The sequence below is a fragment of the Arachis stenosperma genome, chromosome 5, assembly GCF_014773155.1.
Source record: "Arachis stenosperma cultivar V10309 chromosome 5, arast.V10309.gnm1.PFL2, whole genome shotgun sequence".
In the NCBI taxonomy this organism is placed as follows: domain Eukaryota; kingdom Viridiplantae; phylum Streptophyta; class Magnoliopsida; order Fabales; family Fabaceae; genus Arachis; species Arachis stenosperma.
This window is the reverse complement of record NC_080381.1, coordinates 4,684-22,501: the sequence shown is the minus strand read 5'-3', so window position 1 is coordinate 22,501 and position 17,818 is coordinate 4,684. Positions and strand designations below refer to the sequence as shown.

The window sequence follows — 17,818 nt, the reverse complement described above, 5'->3', positions numbered from 1 at the left end:
TATTTAAACATGGTGCACGTGAGGTATTTTGGTCAATTTGTTAGTTTACCGAAGAATTAAGGCAGACATTCATTTTACGATGTATGGGAACGATTCTTTTATATGAGAAGTGGATGTTTATTTGGTTTATATAATTGTTCTGTTGATTCTGCATGCACTTGCTCTGTATGTTTATTTTCTTATGTGGTTTGAATTTGATTTAGTTTAATTTTACTTGAATTGAAATTGGGTTGAAGTTAAGCCATTTAAACATAGTGCACGGGTAGTATTTTGGTCAATTTATTAGTTGTTACTGATAAACTAAGGTGGATGTTTATTTTACCAATATGCAGATAGTTCTTTCATATGAGAAGTGGATATTTATTTGGTTTATATAATTACTATATTACTTAATTTGCTGGATTCTGCATGTACATGCTTCGTAAATTTTTTTTTTGTGGTTTAAATTTAATTTAATTTAATTTTACTTGAATTAAAATTGGGTTTAAGTTAAGCCATTTAAATATGATGCATGGATAGTATTTTAGTCAATTTATTAGTTGTTACTAAAGAACTAAGATAGATATTTATTTTACCATGTATGCGAATAATTTTTTTCATTCAAAAAGTGATATTGTTTAGATTATACCATTAGTCTTTTGCTTGAATTCAAAATTTATTATTTGTAAATTCTTTAGTCATCATTTATATGTTCATTATTTGGGTGGCTTTTACAGGAAGTGTAGCTACTACGCAAAATATTCAAATGAAACTAGCACCATGTGGAAGAATACTTGTAATTAAAGAGTATAATATATATTTTTTGAGGATATTATTATTAGGATATTTAGCTACTTAGAACTACACTATTAGTACCAAAAACAATGACATGTATTATTATTATTATTATTATGTATATCTTCACATACACTTGGTTCTTTTGCTAATTCAATATAGATATATATAGTTAATACACTCCGGATTTAGTTTACTATAACCACTTTTAAAATTTTAAATTCAATTCTTAGTTGTAAATCACCATTTTTTTTTTCATTAACTTACTGTAATAGAAAGCTATTTCATAACTATGCAAGACCATTAATAATATGGGTCACACTAGAGATGAATTTTAGTCTTATTGGAATCACAAGGATAAAACCTTGCTGTGGGCTTTTCATAATTACTTAATTCTTCAATACCTGGAAAAGCAAAATTAAGATGAACTAATTTAAAAATTGCTCTATTTATTAACAAATGGTATATATTTAGAATATAAGTCAAGTTTTATATACATACAAATTCGATTATATCAAAAAAAGTTTTTATTTTTAAGGAAAAGTTATAACAAAGATCAGTCAATTGAAATAAACTTAAAAATTATGTTTACACGTTCATCTAACAAATGATATAATTACATTTTCAATAGATAAAAATTTCAGTATATATGTATGCGCAAACAACATCAGGATTAATGAAAAGAGCTTGCTCTTTGTTTCTGATGATGAGTAACTAAAAAAAACCATCCCAAAAACCTGTAAAAAAAACATTCGATAATTCAAAAAATGAAACATCCGAAACTCTATAATTTTTCTCTTAGTTCATTATTTTTTTCCCTTGATGAATATAATTTCATTTACAATGTTAAATAGAAATAGCAGAGCCAACCACCCCAAATAAATCCTTGGAATAAAAAAAGAAAAAAATCTATTTATTGTAGAAATCCCCTTCATTTCTGCTTCACATTGAAACACAATAAACTTCTTAGCAAGGCAAGCTTCATCTTCAATTAAGAAGTGCAAAAAATTGTCAAGTCGCCTTAATTAACAAGAACTTAAAAAAAAATATATATATCTTACCTCCAGTTCATCATAATTTTTATAGTATTCATACCGTTCGGATGCTGCCTACATTGAACATACAAATTGCATGCAACTTGTATTTCAATTCGTTTAAACCAATATAAAGGCAGGGATATTTCCCACATGATTGGCATAGTTTATAGTTTCCTACCTTTGGCATATATAACAAGTATAATGTTATGTAGATTTCACAACATGAGTAGAATCATAATTCTTAAGAATAATCGCATATCTAAATCTTCATTACTAATAACAGAACACAAAATTTTTAAAATTAATAAATAGTGTAAATTTTAAAAGGACTCAACAATAAAAAAAAGGGTAAATATTGTTTTGGTCCTTAAAATTTAGGATCAGAATCGAAATCGTTCCTTACGTAATTTTTTATTTATAATCGTCCTAAATATTTTATTTTGTATTAAAATCGTTCTTTTAATTTTTTATGGACAAAAATACCCTCCACCACCACCAGCACCTTTACCACCACCAAATACACCAAATCAGATTCAAGAACACCAAATCAGATTAAACAACATCAAATTCAACAAAAAATTCAACACACAACAATAATGAAATTAGAAAATAACAAATCAAAATTAAAATTAGAAACAAAGACAGAAGCAGAAATAGAAAAAGCAAAAGAAGACACAGAAGCCGAAAAAGCAGAAGCATAAAAGTGAGGGGGAAGAAGCGGTGACGGCAAGCCAGTGACTAAGAGGAGAGGAGTCGCCGCCGTCACATGCGTCGCCGTTGCCATCCTGTCGCACCCAGGGGAGAGGGGGAGAGGGACGCGAGCCAGCAACCAGGGGGGAGGAGTCGCCACCGTCACACGTGTCGCCGTCGAGGTGAGGAATGCGTCGCGCCCAGCCGCCGCTCAGCCTCGTCCCGCTGCGAGATGGAGGTTGTCACGCTGCCGCCAGAGAGAGAGAGAGAGAGAGAGAGAGAGAGAGAGAGAGAGAGAGAGAGAGAGAGAGAGAGAGAGAGAGAGAGAGAGAGAGAGAGAGAGAGAGAGAGAGCCCGCGAAGAAGGAGAAGACGCGACGGTGGTGGTGAGTGGTCACCGTGTTGCCGCCGCTTCTGTCTCCCCACCCCTCTTCCCCTTCCCCCTCTTCCTTTCCCCTTTTCCCTCCCCCTTCCTCGCGTACCCTTTTTCTTCTCCCCCAAAACGCATTCTTTTATTTATTTTTTTAAATTTATAATTTTTTATTAAAATAGAGGTAATTTAGTAATAAAATTAAAAATTTTTATTAAAAAGAACGATTTTAATACGAAATAAAACGTTTAGGACGAATTTAAATAAAAAATTATGTGAGAAACGATTTCGATTTCGATCCCAAACGTTAGGAACCAAAACAATACTTATCCCATAAAAAAGTCATAAATTTTGATACAGATCAACTGTCTGCAACTCTCATCACCATACTTTATAACACAAACAACACACATATTGAAACAACCGAAACAATCTCAAAAGAAATTGAATTTTAAATTAAATTACAGGAAAAAAAGAAAAAAACGTGAAAGAATATGAATTAGCTCACCGAAAAGGGAGTATATAGATTGACAAGGTGGAAACAAGAGAGAGGGAGGGAGGCTGCTGCGGCGATCGGCAATGCTGTGAATTGCAACAAAAGAGGTGCTACGGTGGTTGGGCAGCATTACAGCGAATGGCGAGGGAGAAATCATTTCGGTGGCCGGGCAGCATAGCTGCCAACGGGAGGGAAAGGGGTTGCGGTGGTCGTCTTTGCTGCTGTGAATTGCAGAATAGAAAGGGGCTGCGGTGGTCAAGCGACGATGCTACTACAAAATGCAAATCGGAATGGAGCTTCGGCATTTGGCGGTGGCTGCAGCACGTGAGGAGGGAAGCCAAGATGGTGGACGACGTTCGGCAGCGCTGCACCTTGCGGTGGTTGAAGCTACGGAAGGATTTTAGTCGTGGCGTGGTGGAAGGAAAAAACATGAGTGTGATTGTGAAAGATCTGTGCGAAGTGAAATGCGCAATGAGTGTGGAGAATTGTTTTTGATTGCATGTTAGGATTTTGTATTGGGTTATGTTAGGTAATCAATAAATTTTTTGAACAACGTGAACAATGGGTATTAAAATTGGTCCAATTCAAGTAAAACACACTATACTCCAAATTACTCACTTAAATCTTAATATTAGAATAACCACCTGCACACTTACTGAATTGAACATACGAAATATTCATTGTTCATATTATTTAATATTTTCATTATCTGCCTATATTTTTTATTTTGTATTTTTTAAATTTTAAATTAAATTTTTAATGTATTGTTCACACATTGTTTAACATAAGCGTTGTTTGCCTCTATTTTCTTTTTAACAATCTTGCAATAAACTTCACCTGCCAATTGTATGTACCAAGTAGCGGATATGTTGGGTCGTTAAAATGCTTTCCCACATAGGAGGACACCTCTATAAATATCACCAAGGTGGGTACTCCCATGAAGATATTATAATTATCTTTATGTGATGATTTTTCTTTTTGACCATTGGATGATGGATTGTAGGATTAGATTTTGATATGTTATAAAAGTGTTGTTTTTATTTAAAGTGTGGCCAAATCAATAAATCACACTTTTATACAAAGCATCTTCATAAAAAGATATTTTTTGCATCTTCATTTGAGTAGCTCCCTATCACCAAACCTAAGGATAAAAAGGAACCGTACTAGTAGACTCTACTCTACTCTCTACTACAAATAAGTGAACAACCAATCTATATCTCTCAAGTCTGAACATTCAACCTTCCCTTCTTTATTTCTCTTCTCTTCTAATTTCCAAACACAAACTAAAGCTCATTTCATCACTTCATTGTTCCACATGGACGAAGCGCTGAGGCGCCTCAACGGCATGTCCCCCCTTCCCGAACCACCTTCCAACAAACCCACCAAGCGGACCCTGCGAGACACCAGCACTGCGCCAGCTGCCGGAGCCGTCAGGTACCGTGGCGTCAGGCGGAGGCCATGGGGCCGTTACGCCGCCGAGATAAGGGATCCTCAGTCCAAGGAGCGCCGTTGGCTGGGGACTTTCGACACCGCAGAGGAAGCCGCCTGCGCCTACGACTGCGCTGCCAGAGCCATGCGTGGCCTTAAGGCCAGGACCAACTTTGTGTACCATACTTCACCTCCTCACTCTTCTTCCATCACCGTCACTAACAACCATAACAATCTCCTTAACCTCCATAACCACCTCTTCACTCATAACCAGTTCAGTTTCCTTAATCATCATAACCAACTCTTCAACGGCCATAACCGCCACTTCGGGGGTTGTTGGTCTGACCCTTCTTCTTCAACCTTCCAACAACAGCGAAACCTTCACTCCATCGACATGCTTCTCCAGGACTTTATAGCCTCTTCTTCCCCCGACTATTTATGCGACACCAAGGGCAGTTTTGTCAATTCACATCCTGTAAATGTTGCTAATAACTACAGCGCACCTTGTTCTGACACAAGCCATGTCGGTTGTGGCAGTGGAAGCAAGATCGATACTACTACTACTACTACTACTAATAATAATAATAATAATAATCAAGCTGATCATGGTGGTGGCGACGAAGACTCAAAGGAGCAATTGTATGAAGGTTCAGAGTCGTCAGGCTTGTTGGAAGAAATAGTTAATGGTTTCTTGAAGAAAAAGCCAAAGCTCAACAAATGCGAGAGATCGTTAGGTACCAGTACCACTGCTACAGACGGTTCATGCCACTTGTCACTTCTTCCGCCTCCTCTTCCTCTGGTTGTTTCCGGCGAGTCGAAGAGAGACGATGGTTTCGGCGTGCATTTGGATCAGCAGGGTTTACATTACATGCAGCAGATCAGTGGTGGTTTCAATAATGATTTTAGCAATATGGTTATGCAGCCTAACATGCCTCTTCAAGAGAATGACAACCAAATGAAGATGATGATGTTGAATAATGATAATAATCATGCAGAAGTAGATTGCTCTATCATAGACAACATTTTTCAGGATGCATAATTCTGAAATTACTATGATTTATGATGTGTTTTTGTTGTCTCAATTTAATTTTGTAGTTTCTGCTGCATTGCATTGTGCATCAACTTGGCTATGTGTGTTTTTTGTCTTTCACTAATAAGATTGTCCTTAATCATTATAGTTAGGATTTTGTTTATCTTTTGCTGCTATTTTAGGGTTCCAAACTCATCATCACTATGTAATCGATCTGCTGATGCCTCCTCAATTTGTGAAATCCTTGTGCGATGTCATTGATAGCAATAAACTTTCTTCTTCCACTACTAACATTTTTAATTATTTGTGGCTGAATTTTGTGGAGATTTATGAAACAAAAATAATATATTTACACTAAAATTATCCACCAGATTTTTATATATTTGTGTATAGAGAAATGTTAGAAAATAGTCAAAATTTATTATTTTTAATAATCACTTAGCCATTAACCCAATTTTTTTAGTCTAGTTTCTTTAACCCAATTTTTTTACAACATATTATATTCGATATCAAATATAATAAATTTTGATGGCTCTATAGAATTTTTCTTGTATAAAAATATATATATTATTTAATTTATTTTTAATATATATTTTATATTTCACATATATTTTATACTAGTAACTAATTTTAGTATACACTTAATATAATTATTTTTGAAAATCTATGCAACATATGTTATTTGAGCAAATTATAAATCCTCCATTCATTGATGTATAAAACCCAAGCACCAAATAAACATTCATAATCTTAAATTACTTTTCACTTCACACAAACCCAAACATTCACATTTCAAACCAAAATCTCTCCAAAGTAGAAGAGGGCGAAAAAACCTTGGAGGGAGATCTGTGGAAGATGTTGAAACCCTAGAGCTTGGCGTCGCGTCTGCCACCATTCATCTCCTCACCTCTGCTATCAAGGTTCTGCGTGGACGAGTTGTCTCCTCTGTCAACCAGGCATAGCTTCTAGATTTGAGAAAGAGTGAGTACTCAACTGCGGCTGCCATCAATCTTCTCCGTGCGATGTTAGTTTTCCCTTGTTTAAATATGAAGCTGGATATTTTTGGGCCGAATCTGGTCATGTTAATAAGCAAAGATGATTGGAAACTTCAATAAAAGCTAATAAGTATGTTAGATATATGCTAAAATCAACCATATTCATAAAATACAAAATATATATTAAAAATAAATTAACTATAAATATTTTTATTTATAAATATATTATAAATGATTTAGTGGATTATTTTTTTTATGCACAAAGCATTTTTTATTAACAAGTCATGCTAGTACTCCTTTCAACCACTCTTAGTAATAAAACTTTGGGATACATCGAAATTGATCTGAGTTACACGTAGATGGGAAAAAGTGAGATGCTTCTGTATTTTTCCATAGTCATTTAAACGGGCATAAAATGTCAATGCATGTGTAGTAGTCTTATAATGGGCATTCTTCGATTAAAAATAAGCCTTGTGTACCTGCTTGGGCCACTCCTTGGTTTGTTTGTTTCTTGTCTTTACTTGACATGTGATGTGTAGACTATTCGTCTATACCTGCATGTTAATTGTTTTTTATCTCATTGTACACACTTGATTTATTTTCTTTATGCTATAAATTTATCCCTGAACTATACATTAGTTAATCTTTAATTTAGCCCAAAATGTTTATTGATTATATATTCAGACTCTGAAATACTCAGATGAGTCTCTAAGAAAGCAGTTTTAGAATCCAATCTTCCTGTTTTCTATTGAAGTAGTTCACATCCATTGATTAGGTATGAATTATCATTGACCATTAACATATTTCTATTTGGTTCTGAGCTTGTAAAAGCAAAGAAAAAGGAGCTGTATTCATTGTAACATCTGCAAAATGAGAAACAAGATGACTTGCTTCATTTTAACCTTTGCTATCTACCTCTGACGTAGTGAATTTTTCAGTTCACAGAAAAATGGAGAAGATTCTACAACAGATTGGCAAAGGTTCATTTAGTTCTGTGTTCTTCTTGTTATGTACAAGCATGAAAACAAAAAGTAGGCCTAGTTAATTACTATAAGGGAAAATATGACGAGCCAATGAAATATTTATACAATGTGTATAATGAAGGTTTATGGAGTATTAGAGATATAATCATTAGTGTTACATTTTTCCATCAACTGAAGTTTTTGGGATGAGTGGTATCATGACATGGTATTAAAATGCTATTCTAAATAGTATAGGAGATGTTCATTTTATTTATAATTTAATAGCTCATTATACACATTGTACAAATAGTCCATTATCTCCCTGGCGGATCCTTACTATAAATGTGATTCAAGATATATTTCTCTGTCTTTTTTTAAATAACTTTTAAGCTAATTTTTTTTAATTATTTTTAATTATAGTTTTAAGTAAGTGACTTCTCTTGTGGCTAAGTCTCCCGTGGCTAGTGATGACTAGATGTTGACCATCCAACCCAAACTTGACATTTGGCATGGGTGTTTGCAAAATAATTTTTTAGGATTTGGATCCTCTAAAGTTTGAATTTCACTTTAGAGAGTAAAGTGTGATATCTCACAATTGATTTCATAGGTGGGACCAATAATAAATATGAAAGAGAAATTATTCAAGGATAAAAGATCACACTTTACTCTCTAAAATAAAATTCAAACTTTAGAGGATCCAAATCCAATTTTTTAACCAACTCTCTAATAATAGTTAGGTTATGATAATGTGCGGTAAGTTTTAGTGAGTTACTAACTTACTACGATAATATTATGTGGGTTGTAATTGAGACATTGGATTTACCAAAAAGAAAAAAAATTGATTATTCAAAATTTTTGGGATGAACAAATGGATTTTCAATAAATACCATACCAAAAAATAAATTAAATTTAATTTATAATCGAGTATTAAAACGGCATATTTTTCTTTTTTATGTTACTTAAGAATGAGCATTTAATAAGGCTTGATCAAATTCAGGCACATACTCTTCACGTGGCTCTCATCTTCTCTGAAAAACAAATTAAAAGCACCATCACGATGTCGTTTCACCTGTAAAGGCAGCACATACTCTACAACACCACCACCGCATCTTCTGGCATTGCCTTTCTTGCTTTCGCCAGTCTCTCCACCACTTTCGCAGCGCATGAAATATCTCCGCCCATCACTGCGCTATACCATCAGCACATGTCACCACCACCACCAGAAATCGTAGGCACTTCTCTACCATGGAACTGCTGGAGGCGGTGATCTACAGCGTCTTTGAAACTGCTTTGGTAATTTTTGAATGGGCATGTTTGGGTTTTGTCCGTTGAGTCACCGAAATCGAGCCAAAAGCCACAACATGGTCCCGTGAAGTCCCTCAATTCATTTGTTCAGAAGCTTCACAAATGGTGACAATAAGTCTTGTGTTTTTGCGATCCACTGCTTGAATTGAAAATCGCCGGCGAAAAACTCAAAAATTCTAACTGATGCACTCTTCAATTTCACGATCAAAGTAACTTTATAAAACTTATCTCACATTACTGTAACATAATCATTAATTACAGAACTGGTTAAAAAATTCTCTTTCAAATACCTATGCCAAGTGTCAAGTTTAAATTAGATGGTTAACACTTAGCCATCATTAGTCATAGAAGACTTAGCCACTAGAAAAGTCACCTTTTAACTTATTTATGTTTTTGTTTTCATCATGTAAGGTATGTACTCAAGATTCAAGAAGATCAAATTTGCTAGCCAAACAGACAGAACCTATAGAGCTGCTCATCAAGAAGTAGCATTCTCATTTTTATTTTATTTTTTTCGATGTTGGTTAGAGGGTAGTAGGCCTAGGTAAATCTGAGTTCATATATGATTTTTGGTTTTGCTTCCTCTTTTGTTTGTGTATTTGAATTTGATGAATAATTGGGAGCTATTTAGTAGTTTCTTTTCAAATGCTGATTTTATATTTTATTAACAAAGATTTTATTAGTTAAACTAAATTTTGTAATAATACCATATATTTTTATAATAAAAAGATTAAGTAATTATCTTTTTTTATATTTGTCTTGTATTCGAAGTAATATCAGCCAAATTCATATTTTTACTAAAAGTATGATCCGTAATGTTTCCTTTTTTATAATATTTTTATTAATTTTATGATTTTGAAATTAGCAAGTTGCACCTTCTGTCTCAGGATTGTTTTCTATATGTATCATCATTGGCTATTGCTCCCACCCTCTTAGTCCCTCACTGCCACCTCCCACCTCCTTACTGCCACCTCTCACGGACTCTCGATGTCACCGTCAGCGCTTACCGCAGCAAGAGTCATCGCGCCCTTGAATCCTCGCCGTCTTCCAGTGTTCTAGGGATTTCTAGGATTTTCTTAGGGTTTTCTAGGATTTTCAAGGGTTTTTTAGGGCTTTCTAGGGTTTTTCTGGAGTTTTCTATGGTTCTTTTATGGGTTTCTAGGGTTTTCTTGCATTTTTCTAGGATTTTTTAGGTTTTCTTGGGTTTTCTGAGGTTTTCTAGGATTTTTTAGGGATTTCTAGGGATTTTCTATGGTTTTCTAGGGATTTTCTAGGGTTTTCTAAGGTTCTCTAGGTTCTTCTAGGGTTTTCTTAAGATTTTCTACCATTTTTTAAGGTTTTCTATGATTTTTAATGAATTTTTAGAGATTTCTAGGTTTTTTGTGGGGTTTTCTAGGGTTTGTTAGGAGTTTTATAGAATTTTCTAGGGTTTTCTAGAATTTTTCTAGAGTTTTATAGGATTTTTAAGGATTTTCTAGTATTTTTCTAGATTTTTTAGGGTTTTCTAGGTCTTCTTGGGGTTTTCTAGGGTTTTCTGGGATTTTTTAGGATTTTCTAGGTTTTTCTAGGGTTTTCTAGGATTTTCTTAGGGTTTTCTATGGTTTTTTTAGAGTTTTCAAGGTTTTCTAGGATTTTCAAGGGATTTCTTAGGATTATCTATGTTTTTCTTGGGTTTTCTAGGGTTTTTTAGGATTTTCTGGGTTTTTCTATGGTTTGTTATGGTTCTTTTATGGGTTTTAAGGGTTTTCTAGCATTTTTCTAGGGCCTTTTTAGGATTTTCTGAGATTTTCTATGTTTTTTTAGGAATTTTCTAGGCTTTTCTAAGGTTCTCTAGGTTCTTCTAGGGTTTTCTATGGTTTTCTTAGGGTTTTCTACGATTTTTTTAGAGTTTTCAAGGTTTTCTAGGATTTTCTTAGGGTTATCTAGGATTTTCTTGGGATTTCTAGGGTTTTCTAAAGTTTTCTAGTATTTTCGAGGGTTTTCTTAGTGTTGTTCAAGGGTTTTCTAAGATTTTTCTAAGGTTTTCTATATTTTTCTAAGGTTTTTTAGGGTTTTTCAGGGTTTTTTAAGGTTTTCTAGGGATTTCAAGAAATTTCTAGGATTTTATTAGGGTTTTCTAGGATTTTCGAGGGTTTTTAGGGGTTTCTAGGATTTTTCTTGGGTTTTCTAGGGTTTGTTAGCGTTTTCTAGGGTTTTTTAGGAATTTCTTGAGGTTTTATAAGGTTTTCTAGGATTTTCTAAGGTTTTCTAAGTTTGTCTAGGATTTTCTAGGGTTTTCTTAAAGTTTCCTATGATTTTTAAGAATTTTCAAGGTTTTCTAGGATTTTTGAGTGTTTTCTTAGGGTTATCTAGGGTTCTTGGGTTATCTAGGGTTTTTTTGTATTTTCTTGGGTTATTCGAGGATTTTTTATATTTTTCTAGGTTTTTAGCTTTTTCTTAGGGTTTTCTTGGAGTTTTTATGGTTTTCTAGGGTTTTTCTAGGGTTGTTCTAGGGTGTTTTAGAGTTTTCTAGGATTTTCTATATTTTTCTAGGGTTTTTAGGGTTTTCTAGTGTTTTTTAGGATTTTCTAGGGATTTCTAGGGATTTCCAGGATTTTCTTATGGTTTTCTAGGATTTTCGAGGATTTTTTTGGGGTTTTTAGGGTTTTTTTTTAGTTTTCCAAAGTTTGTTAGGATTTTTCTATGATTTTCTTTAATTTTCTCAGATTTTTCTAAAGTTTTTTAGGGTATTTTCTAGAGTTTTCTAGAGTTTTTTAGGGTTTTCTTGGGTTTTCTAGGATTTTTCTAGGGTTTTCTAGGGGTTTCGAGGGTTTTCTTAGGGTTTTCTAGGATTTTCTAGAGTTTTTCTAGGGCTTTTCTAAAGTTTTCTAGGGTTTCTATGTTTTTCTAGGATTTTTAAGGCTTTCTTAGGGTTTTCTAGGGTTTTCTAGGGATTTCAAGGGATTTCTAAGATTTTCTTAGGGTTTTCTAGGATTTTCGAGGGCTTTTTAGGGGTTTCTAAGATTTTTTCGGGTTTTCTAGGGTTTTTCTATGGTTTTCTACGGTTTTCTAGCGTTTTTCTAGGGTTTTTCTCGGGTGTTTTAGGGTTTTTTTTGGTTTTTTATGGTTTTGTAGGATTTTCTAGGTTTTTCTAGGGTTTTCTATAGTTTTTCTAGTGTTTTCTTGGATTTTTCTTGGGTTTTCTAGGGTTTTTCTAAGGTTTTCTAGGGTTTTTTAGTGTTTTCGAGGATTTTCTAGGGCCTTTATAGGGTTTTCTAGGTTTTTTAAGGTTTTTAGGGTTTTCTTAGGGTTTCCTACGATTTTTTAGAGTTTTCTAGATTTTCTAGGTTTTCAAGGGTTTTCTTAGGGTTTTCTAATGTTTGTTAGGATTTTCTAGGGTTTTCTAGGATTTTTCTAAGTTTTTCTGGGCTTTTCTTAGCATTTTCTACGGTTTTTTTAGAGTTTTTTAGATTTTTAGGGTTTTCTTAAGGTTTCTTAGGTTGTTATATGGTTTTCTATATTTTTCTAGGGTTTTTATCTTTTTCTTAGGGTTTTTAGGGTTTTCTAGGGTTTTCTAGGATTCTCTTAGGGTTTTCTAAGGGTTTTATAGTTTTCTAGGGTTTATCTAGGATTTTGTAGGGTTTGTTAGGGTTTTTTAGGGTTGTTCTAGGGTTTTTAAGATTTTTCTATGATTTTTTAAGGTTCTCTATATTTTTCTAGGTTTTCTAGGTTTTTCTTAGGGTTTTCTAAGATTTTTTAGGGTTTTCTAGGAATTTCTAGGGATTTCTAAGATTTTCTTAGGGTTTTCTGAGATTTTCGAGAGTTTTTTTACGGGTTTCTAGGCTTTTTCTGGGATTTTCTAAGGTTTTCTTAGGGTTTTCTACGATTTTTTAGAGTTTTCAAGGTTTTCTAGAATTTTCAAGGGTTTTCTTAGGGTTATCTAGGATTTTCTTAGGTTTTCTAGGGTTTTCTTGGGTTATTCTAGGATTTTTTAGGTTTTTCTTAGGGTTTTTTTGGATTTTTTAGGGTTTTCTAGTATTTTCTAGGGATTTCAAGGGTTTTCTTAGGATTTTCTAGGGGTATATGGTTTTCTAGTATTTTTCTAGAGTTTTCTAGGGTTAGGATTTTCTAGGGTTTTTTTAGGATTTTCTAGGTTTTTCTAAGATTTTCTAGGGGTTTCTATGTTTTTCAATGGTTTTTAGGATTTTCTAGCATTTTTTAGGGTTTTTTAGTATTTTTTTAGGGTTTTCTAGGGATTTCTATGGATTTCTAGGATTTTCTTTGCATTTTTTAGTATTTTCGATGGATTTTTAGGGGTTTCTAGGGTTTTTTCTGTGGTTTTCTAGGGTTTGTTAGGAGTTTTTTAGGGTTTTCTATGATTTTCTAGGATTTTTCTAGGATTTTCTAAGGTTTTTTTGGGTTTTTTTGGATTTTCGAGGGTTTTTCTAAGGTTTTTGAGGGTTTTCTTAAGGTTTTCTAGGTTTTTTTATGGTTTTCTAAGATTTTTTATATTTTTCTAGGGTATTTTTGGGTTTTCTTGGTGTTTTCTAGTATTTTTTACCGTCTTCTAGAGATTTCTAAGAATTTATAGGATTTTCAAAGATTTTTTAGAGCTTTCTAGGATTTTTTTGGGGCTTTCTATGGTTTGTTATGGTTCTTTTATGGGTTTCTAGGATTTTTTTGTATTTTTCTAGGATTTTTTAGGGATTTCTTGGATTTTCTGAGGTTTTCTAGAGATTTCTAGGGATTTTCTAAGGTTTTCTAGGAATTTTCTAGTGTTTTCTAAGGTTCTCTAGGTTTTTCTAGGGTTTTCTAGGGTTTTCTTAAGATTTTCTACGGTATTTTAGAGTTTTCAAGATTTTCTAAGATTTTCGAGGGTTTTCTTAGGGTTATCTAGGATTTTCTAAGATTTTCTAGGGTTTTCTAGCATTTTTCTAGGGTTTTTTAGGGTTTTCTAGGAGTTTTCTAGGGTTTTCTAGGTTTTTCAAGGGTTTTCTAGGGTTTTCTTAGAGTTTTCTACGATTTTTTTAGAGTTTTCAAGGTTTTCTAAGGTTTTCGAGGGTTTTCTTAGGGTTCGCTAGGGTTTTCTAGGATTTTTTAGGATTTTCGAAGGTTTTCTTAGGGTTTTCTAAGGTTGTTCTAGGGTTTTCTACGGTTTTTCTAATATTCTCTAGGGTTTTTTTTTTTTATTTTCTTAGTGTTTTCTAGTGTTTTTTAGGTATTTCTAGGGATTTCTAGGATTTTCTTAGGGTTTTCTAGGATTTTCAAGAGTTTTCTTAGGGCTTTCTAGGGCTTTTCTGGGATTTTCTATGGTTTGATATGGTTCTTTTATGGGTTTCTAGGATTTTCTTGTGTTTTTCTAATGTTTTTTAGGATTTTCTTGGGTTTTTTTGAGATTTTTTACGGTTTTCTAAGATTTCTGGAGATTTTCTAGGGTTTTCTAAGGTTCTCTAGGTTTTTCTAGGGTTTTCTAGGGTTCTCTTAAGATTTTCTACAGTTTTTTAGAGTTTTCAAGGTTTTTTCTAAAGTTTTTTAGAGTTTTCTAGTATTTTTTAGGATTTTCTAGGATTTTCGAGGGTTTTTTAGGGGTTTCTAGGTTTTTCTGGGGTTTTCTAGGATTTGTTAGGGTTTTTTATGGTTTTTTAGCATTTTTTAGTGTTTTCTTGAGTTTTTTCGAATTTTTTAGGGTTTTTAGGGATTTTTCTAGGGGTTTTTAAAGGTTTTCTAGGAATTTTCTAGGGTTTTCTAAGGTTTTATAGGTTTGTCTATAGTATTTTCTAGGATTTTCTTAGGATTTTCTACGGTTTTTTAGAATTTTCAAGGTTTTCTAGGATTTTCGAGGGGTTTTCTTACGGTTATCTAGGGTTTCTTGGGTTATTTAGGGTTTTCTTGGATTTTTTATATTTTTCTAGGGTTTTTAGCCTTTTCTTAGGGTTTTCTAAGATTTTTTAGAGTTTTTTAGTGTTCTCTAGGGATTTCTAGGGTTTTCTTAGAGTTTTCAATGATTTTTTTAATGATTTTTTAGGGTTTTTCTAGGATTTTCTAAGGTTTGTTAGGATTTTATAGGATTGTTTTATGGTTTTCTAGGGTTTTCGATATTTTTTTAAAATTTTTTAGGGTTTTATAGCATTTTTTAGGGTTTTATAGGGATTTCTAGAACTTTCTTAGGGTTTTCTAAGATTTTTGAAAGTTTTTTAGGGTTTTTTACGGTTTTTCTAAGGTTTTCTTGGGTTTTCTATATTTTCAAGAGTTTTTAAGGTTTTCTTAGGATTTTCTGGGGTTTTTAGGGTTTTTTAGGGATTTCTAGAGATTTCTAGGATTTTCTTAGGATTTTCTAGGATTTTTGATGGATTTTTAGGGGTTTCTAGGATTTTTCTGGGGTTTTCTAGGGTTTGTTAGGAGTTTTTTTGGATTTTTTATGCTTTTCTAGGGTTTTCTAAGGATTTTTAGGATTTTCTCGGATTTTCGGGGATTTTTCTAGGGTTGTTGAGGGTTTTCTTAGGATTTTCTAGGATTTTCTAGGGTTTTTCTAAGATTTTTTAGGGTTTTCTATGTTTTTCTAGGACTTTTTTGGGTTTTCGTAGTATTTTCTAGTGTTTTTTAGAGTTTTCTAGGGATTTCTAAGGATTTCTAGGATTTTCTTAGGATTTTCTTGGATTCTCAAGGGTTTTTTAGGGCTTTCTAGGGTTTTTCTGGGGTTTTCTATGGTTTGTTATAGGGGTGTGCATGGCCCGGCTCGGCCCGAAGACCCGGCCCGGCCCCGAATACTTTAGGGGCTAATTTGGTGTGATTTCACCGGGTCTAGGGTCGGGTAAGGGTCTCAAAAATAGACCCGGTCATTATTTCGTGTCGGGTTCGGGCCATGGCTCGGGTCACCCGAAATCGGCCCGGTCATCATACACAATTAATATTTTGTGTTATTAGTGATGGATGATGACTATTCTTATGTGAAATTTAAGTATTATAAACCTTAATATTTTGTGTTATTAGTTATTATAAGACTATAAGTTAATGTTTTATGTTTAAAATGCATAAGATTTTAGACTAATTATTAATGCATAATATTGTGTTATTTGTATTGATTTAAATATTTGGTGTTATTAGACAATATTAGTATTTATTATGGTTATACTTTAATTTTAGAGAAGAGTTGGTTCTTGTTATATTTTTCTAAGTGAATTTTACCATGTCAAATAATGGTTGGAGTCTTAGAAATTTAGATATTTTCACATGCTAGCTTATAAGAAGGTATGAAGGTAATGTAATGTTAACGGTCCGTTTTGGCCCGGTTTCTACTCGGTATAATCGTGGCCCGAAAGTGTATAGGTTTCATTGGGTCTAGGGTCGGGTTCGGGTCTAATAAATAGACCCGGTATAAATTTCGGGTCGGGTCTGAGTCACATCAAACCCGGTTTCACCCCGACCCATGCACACCCCTAGTTTGTTATGGTTCTTTTATGGGTTTCTAGGGTCGTTTTCTAGCGTTTTTCTAGGATTCTTTAGGGTTTTCTTGAATTTTCTGAGGTTTTCTAGTGATTTCTAGGGATTTCTAGGGTTTTCTAAGGTTTTCTAGGGTTTTTTAGGGTTTTTAAGGTTGTCTAGGATTTTCTAGGGTTTTCAGGGGTTTTCTTAGGATTTTCTATAGTTTTTTAGAGTTTTCAAGGTTTTCTAGGGTTTTCAAGGGTTTTCTTAAGGTTATCTAGAGTTTTCTTGGGTTTTCTAGGATTTTCTAAGGTTTTTGAAGGTTTTCTTAAGGTTGTTCAAGGGTTTTCTAGAGTTTTTCTAAGGTTTTCTAAGATTTTCTATGTTTTCTAAGGTTTTTTAAGGTTTTCTAGGGTTTTTAGGGTTTTCTAGGATTTACGAGGGTTTTTAGGGGTTTCTAGGGTTTTTCTGGGTTTTTCCTAGGATTTGTTAGGAGTTTTTAGGGTTTTCTAGGGTTTTCAAGGTTTTCTTGTATTTTCTCGGGTTTTCTAGAGTTTTCTAGAATTTTTTATGGATTTCTAGTTGTTTTCTAAGGTTTTTTGGGGTGTTTTCTAGGGTTTTCCAAGGTTTTCTAGATTTTATAGAGTTTTCTTAGGGTTTTCTATGGTTTTTTAGAATTTTCCAGGTTTTCTAGGATTTTCGAGGGTTTTCTTAGGGTTATCTAGGATTTCTTGGGTTTTTTTGGGTTATTTAGGGTTTTTAGCTTTTTCTTAGGGTTTTCTAGGATTTCTTAGGGTTTTCTAGGGATTTTTAGGGATTTCTAGGGTTTTCTTAGGATTTTCTACGTGTTTTTATGGTTTTCGAGGGTTATTCTAGGGTTTTCTAGGATTTTTCTAAGGTTTTCTAGGGTTTTCGATGTTTTTCTAAGGTTTCTTAGGGTTTTCTAGCGTTTTTCAGGGTTTTATAGGGTTTTCTAAGATTTTCTTAGAATTTTCTAGAATTTTCGAAGGTTTTTTAAGGATTTCTAGGGTATTTTAGGGTTTTCTTGTGTTCTCTTGGATTTTTCTAAGGTTTTCGAGCATTTTTTCGGGTTTTCTAGGGTTTTTCTAAGGTTTTCTAGAGTTTTCTTTGTTTTTCTAGGGTTTTTTTAGGATTTTCTTAAGTTTTTTAGGGTTTTTTAGGAATTTCTAGGATTTTCTTAGGGTTTTCTAAGGTTTTGTAAGGTTTTCTATGTTTTTCTAGTATTTTTTAGGGTTTTCTTAGAGTTTTCTAGGTTTTTTAGGGTTTTCTAGGAATTTCTCGGGATTTCTAGGATTTTCTTAGGGTTTTCT

At 33.4% G+C, this 17,818-nt stretch overlaps 1 protein-coding gene across 1 annotated transcript; it reads left to right on the top strand.

Moving 5' to 3' along the window:
- Positions 1–4,681: 4,681 nt before the first annotated feature.
- Positions 4,682–5,833, top strand: LOC130981889 (ethylene-responsive transcription factor ESR1-like). Its single transcript, XM_057905633.1, has one exon. The coding sequence runs from the start codon at positions 4,682–4,684 to the stop codon at positions 5,831–5,833; it is 1,152 nt and encodes a 383-aa protein (XP_057761616.1).
- The last annotated feature ends 11,985 nt before the right edge of the window (positions 5,834–17,818 follow it).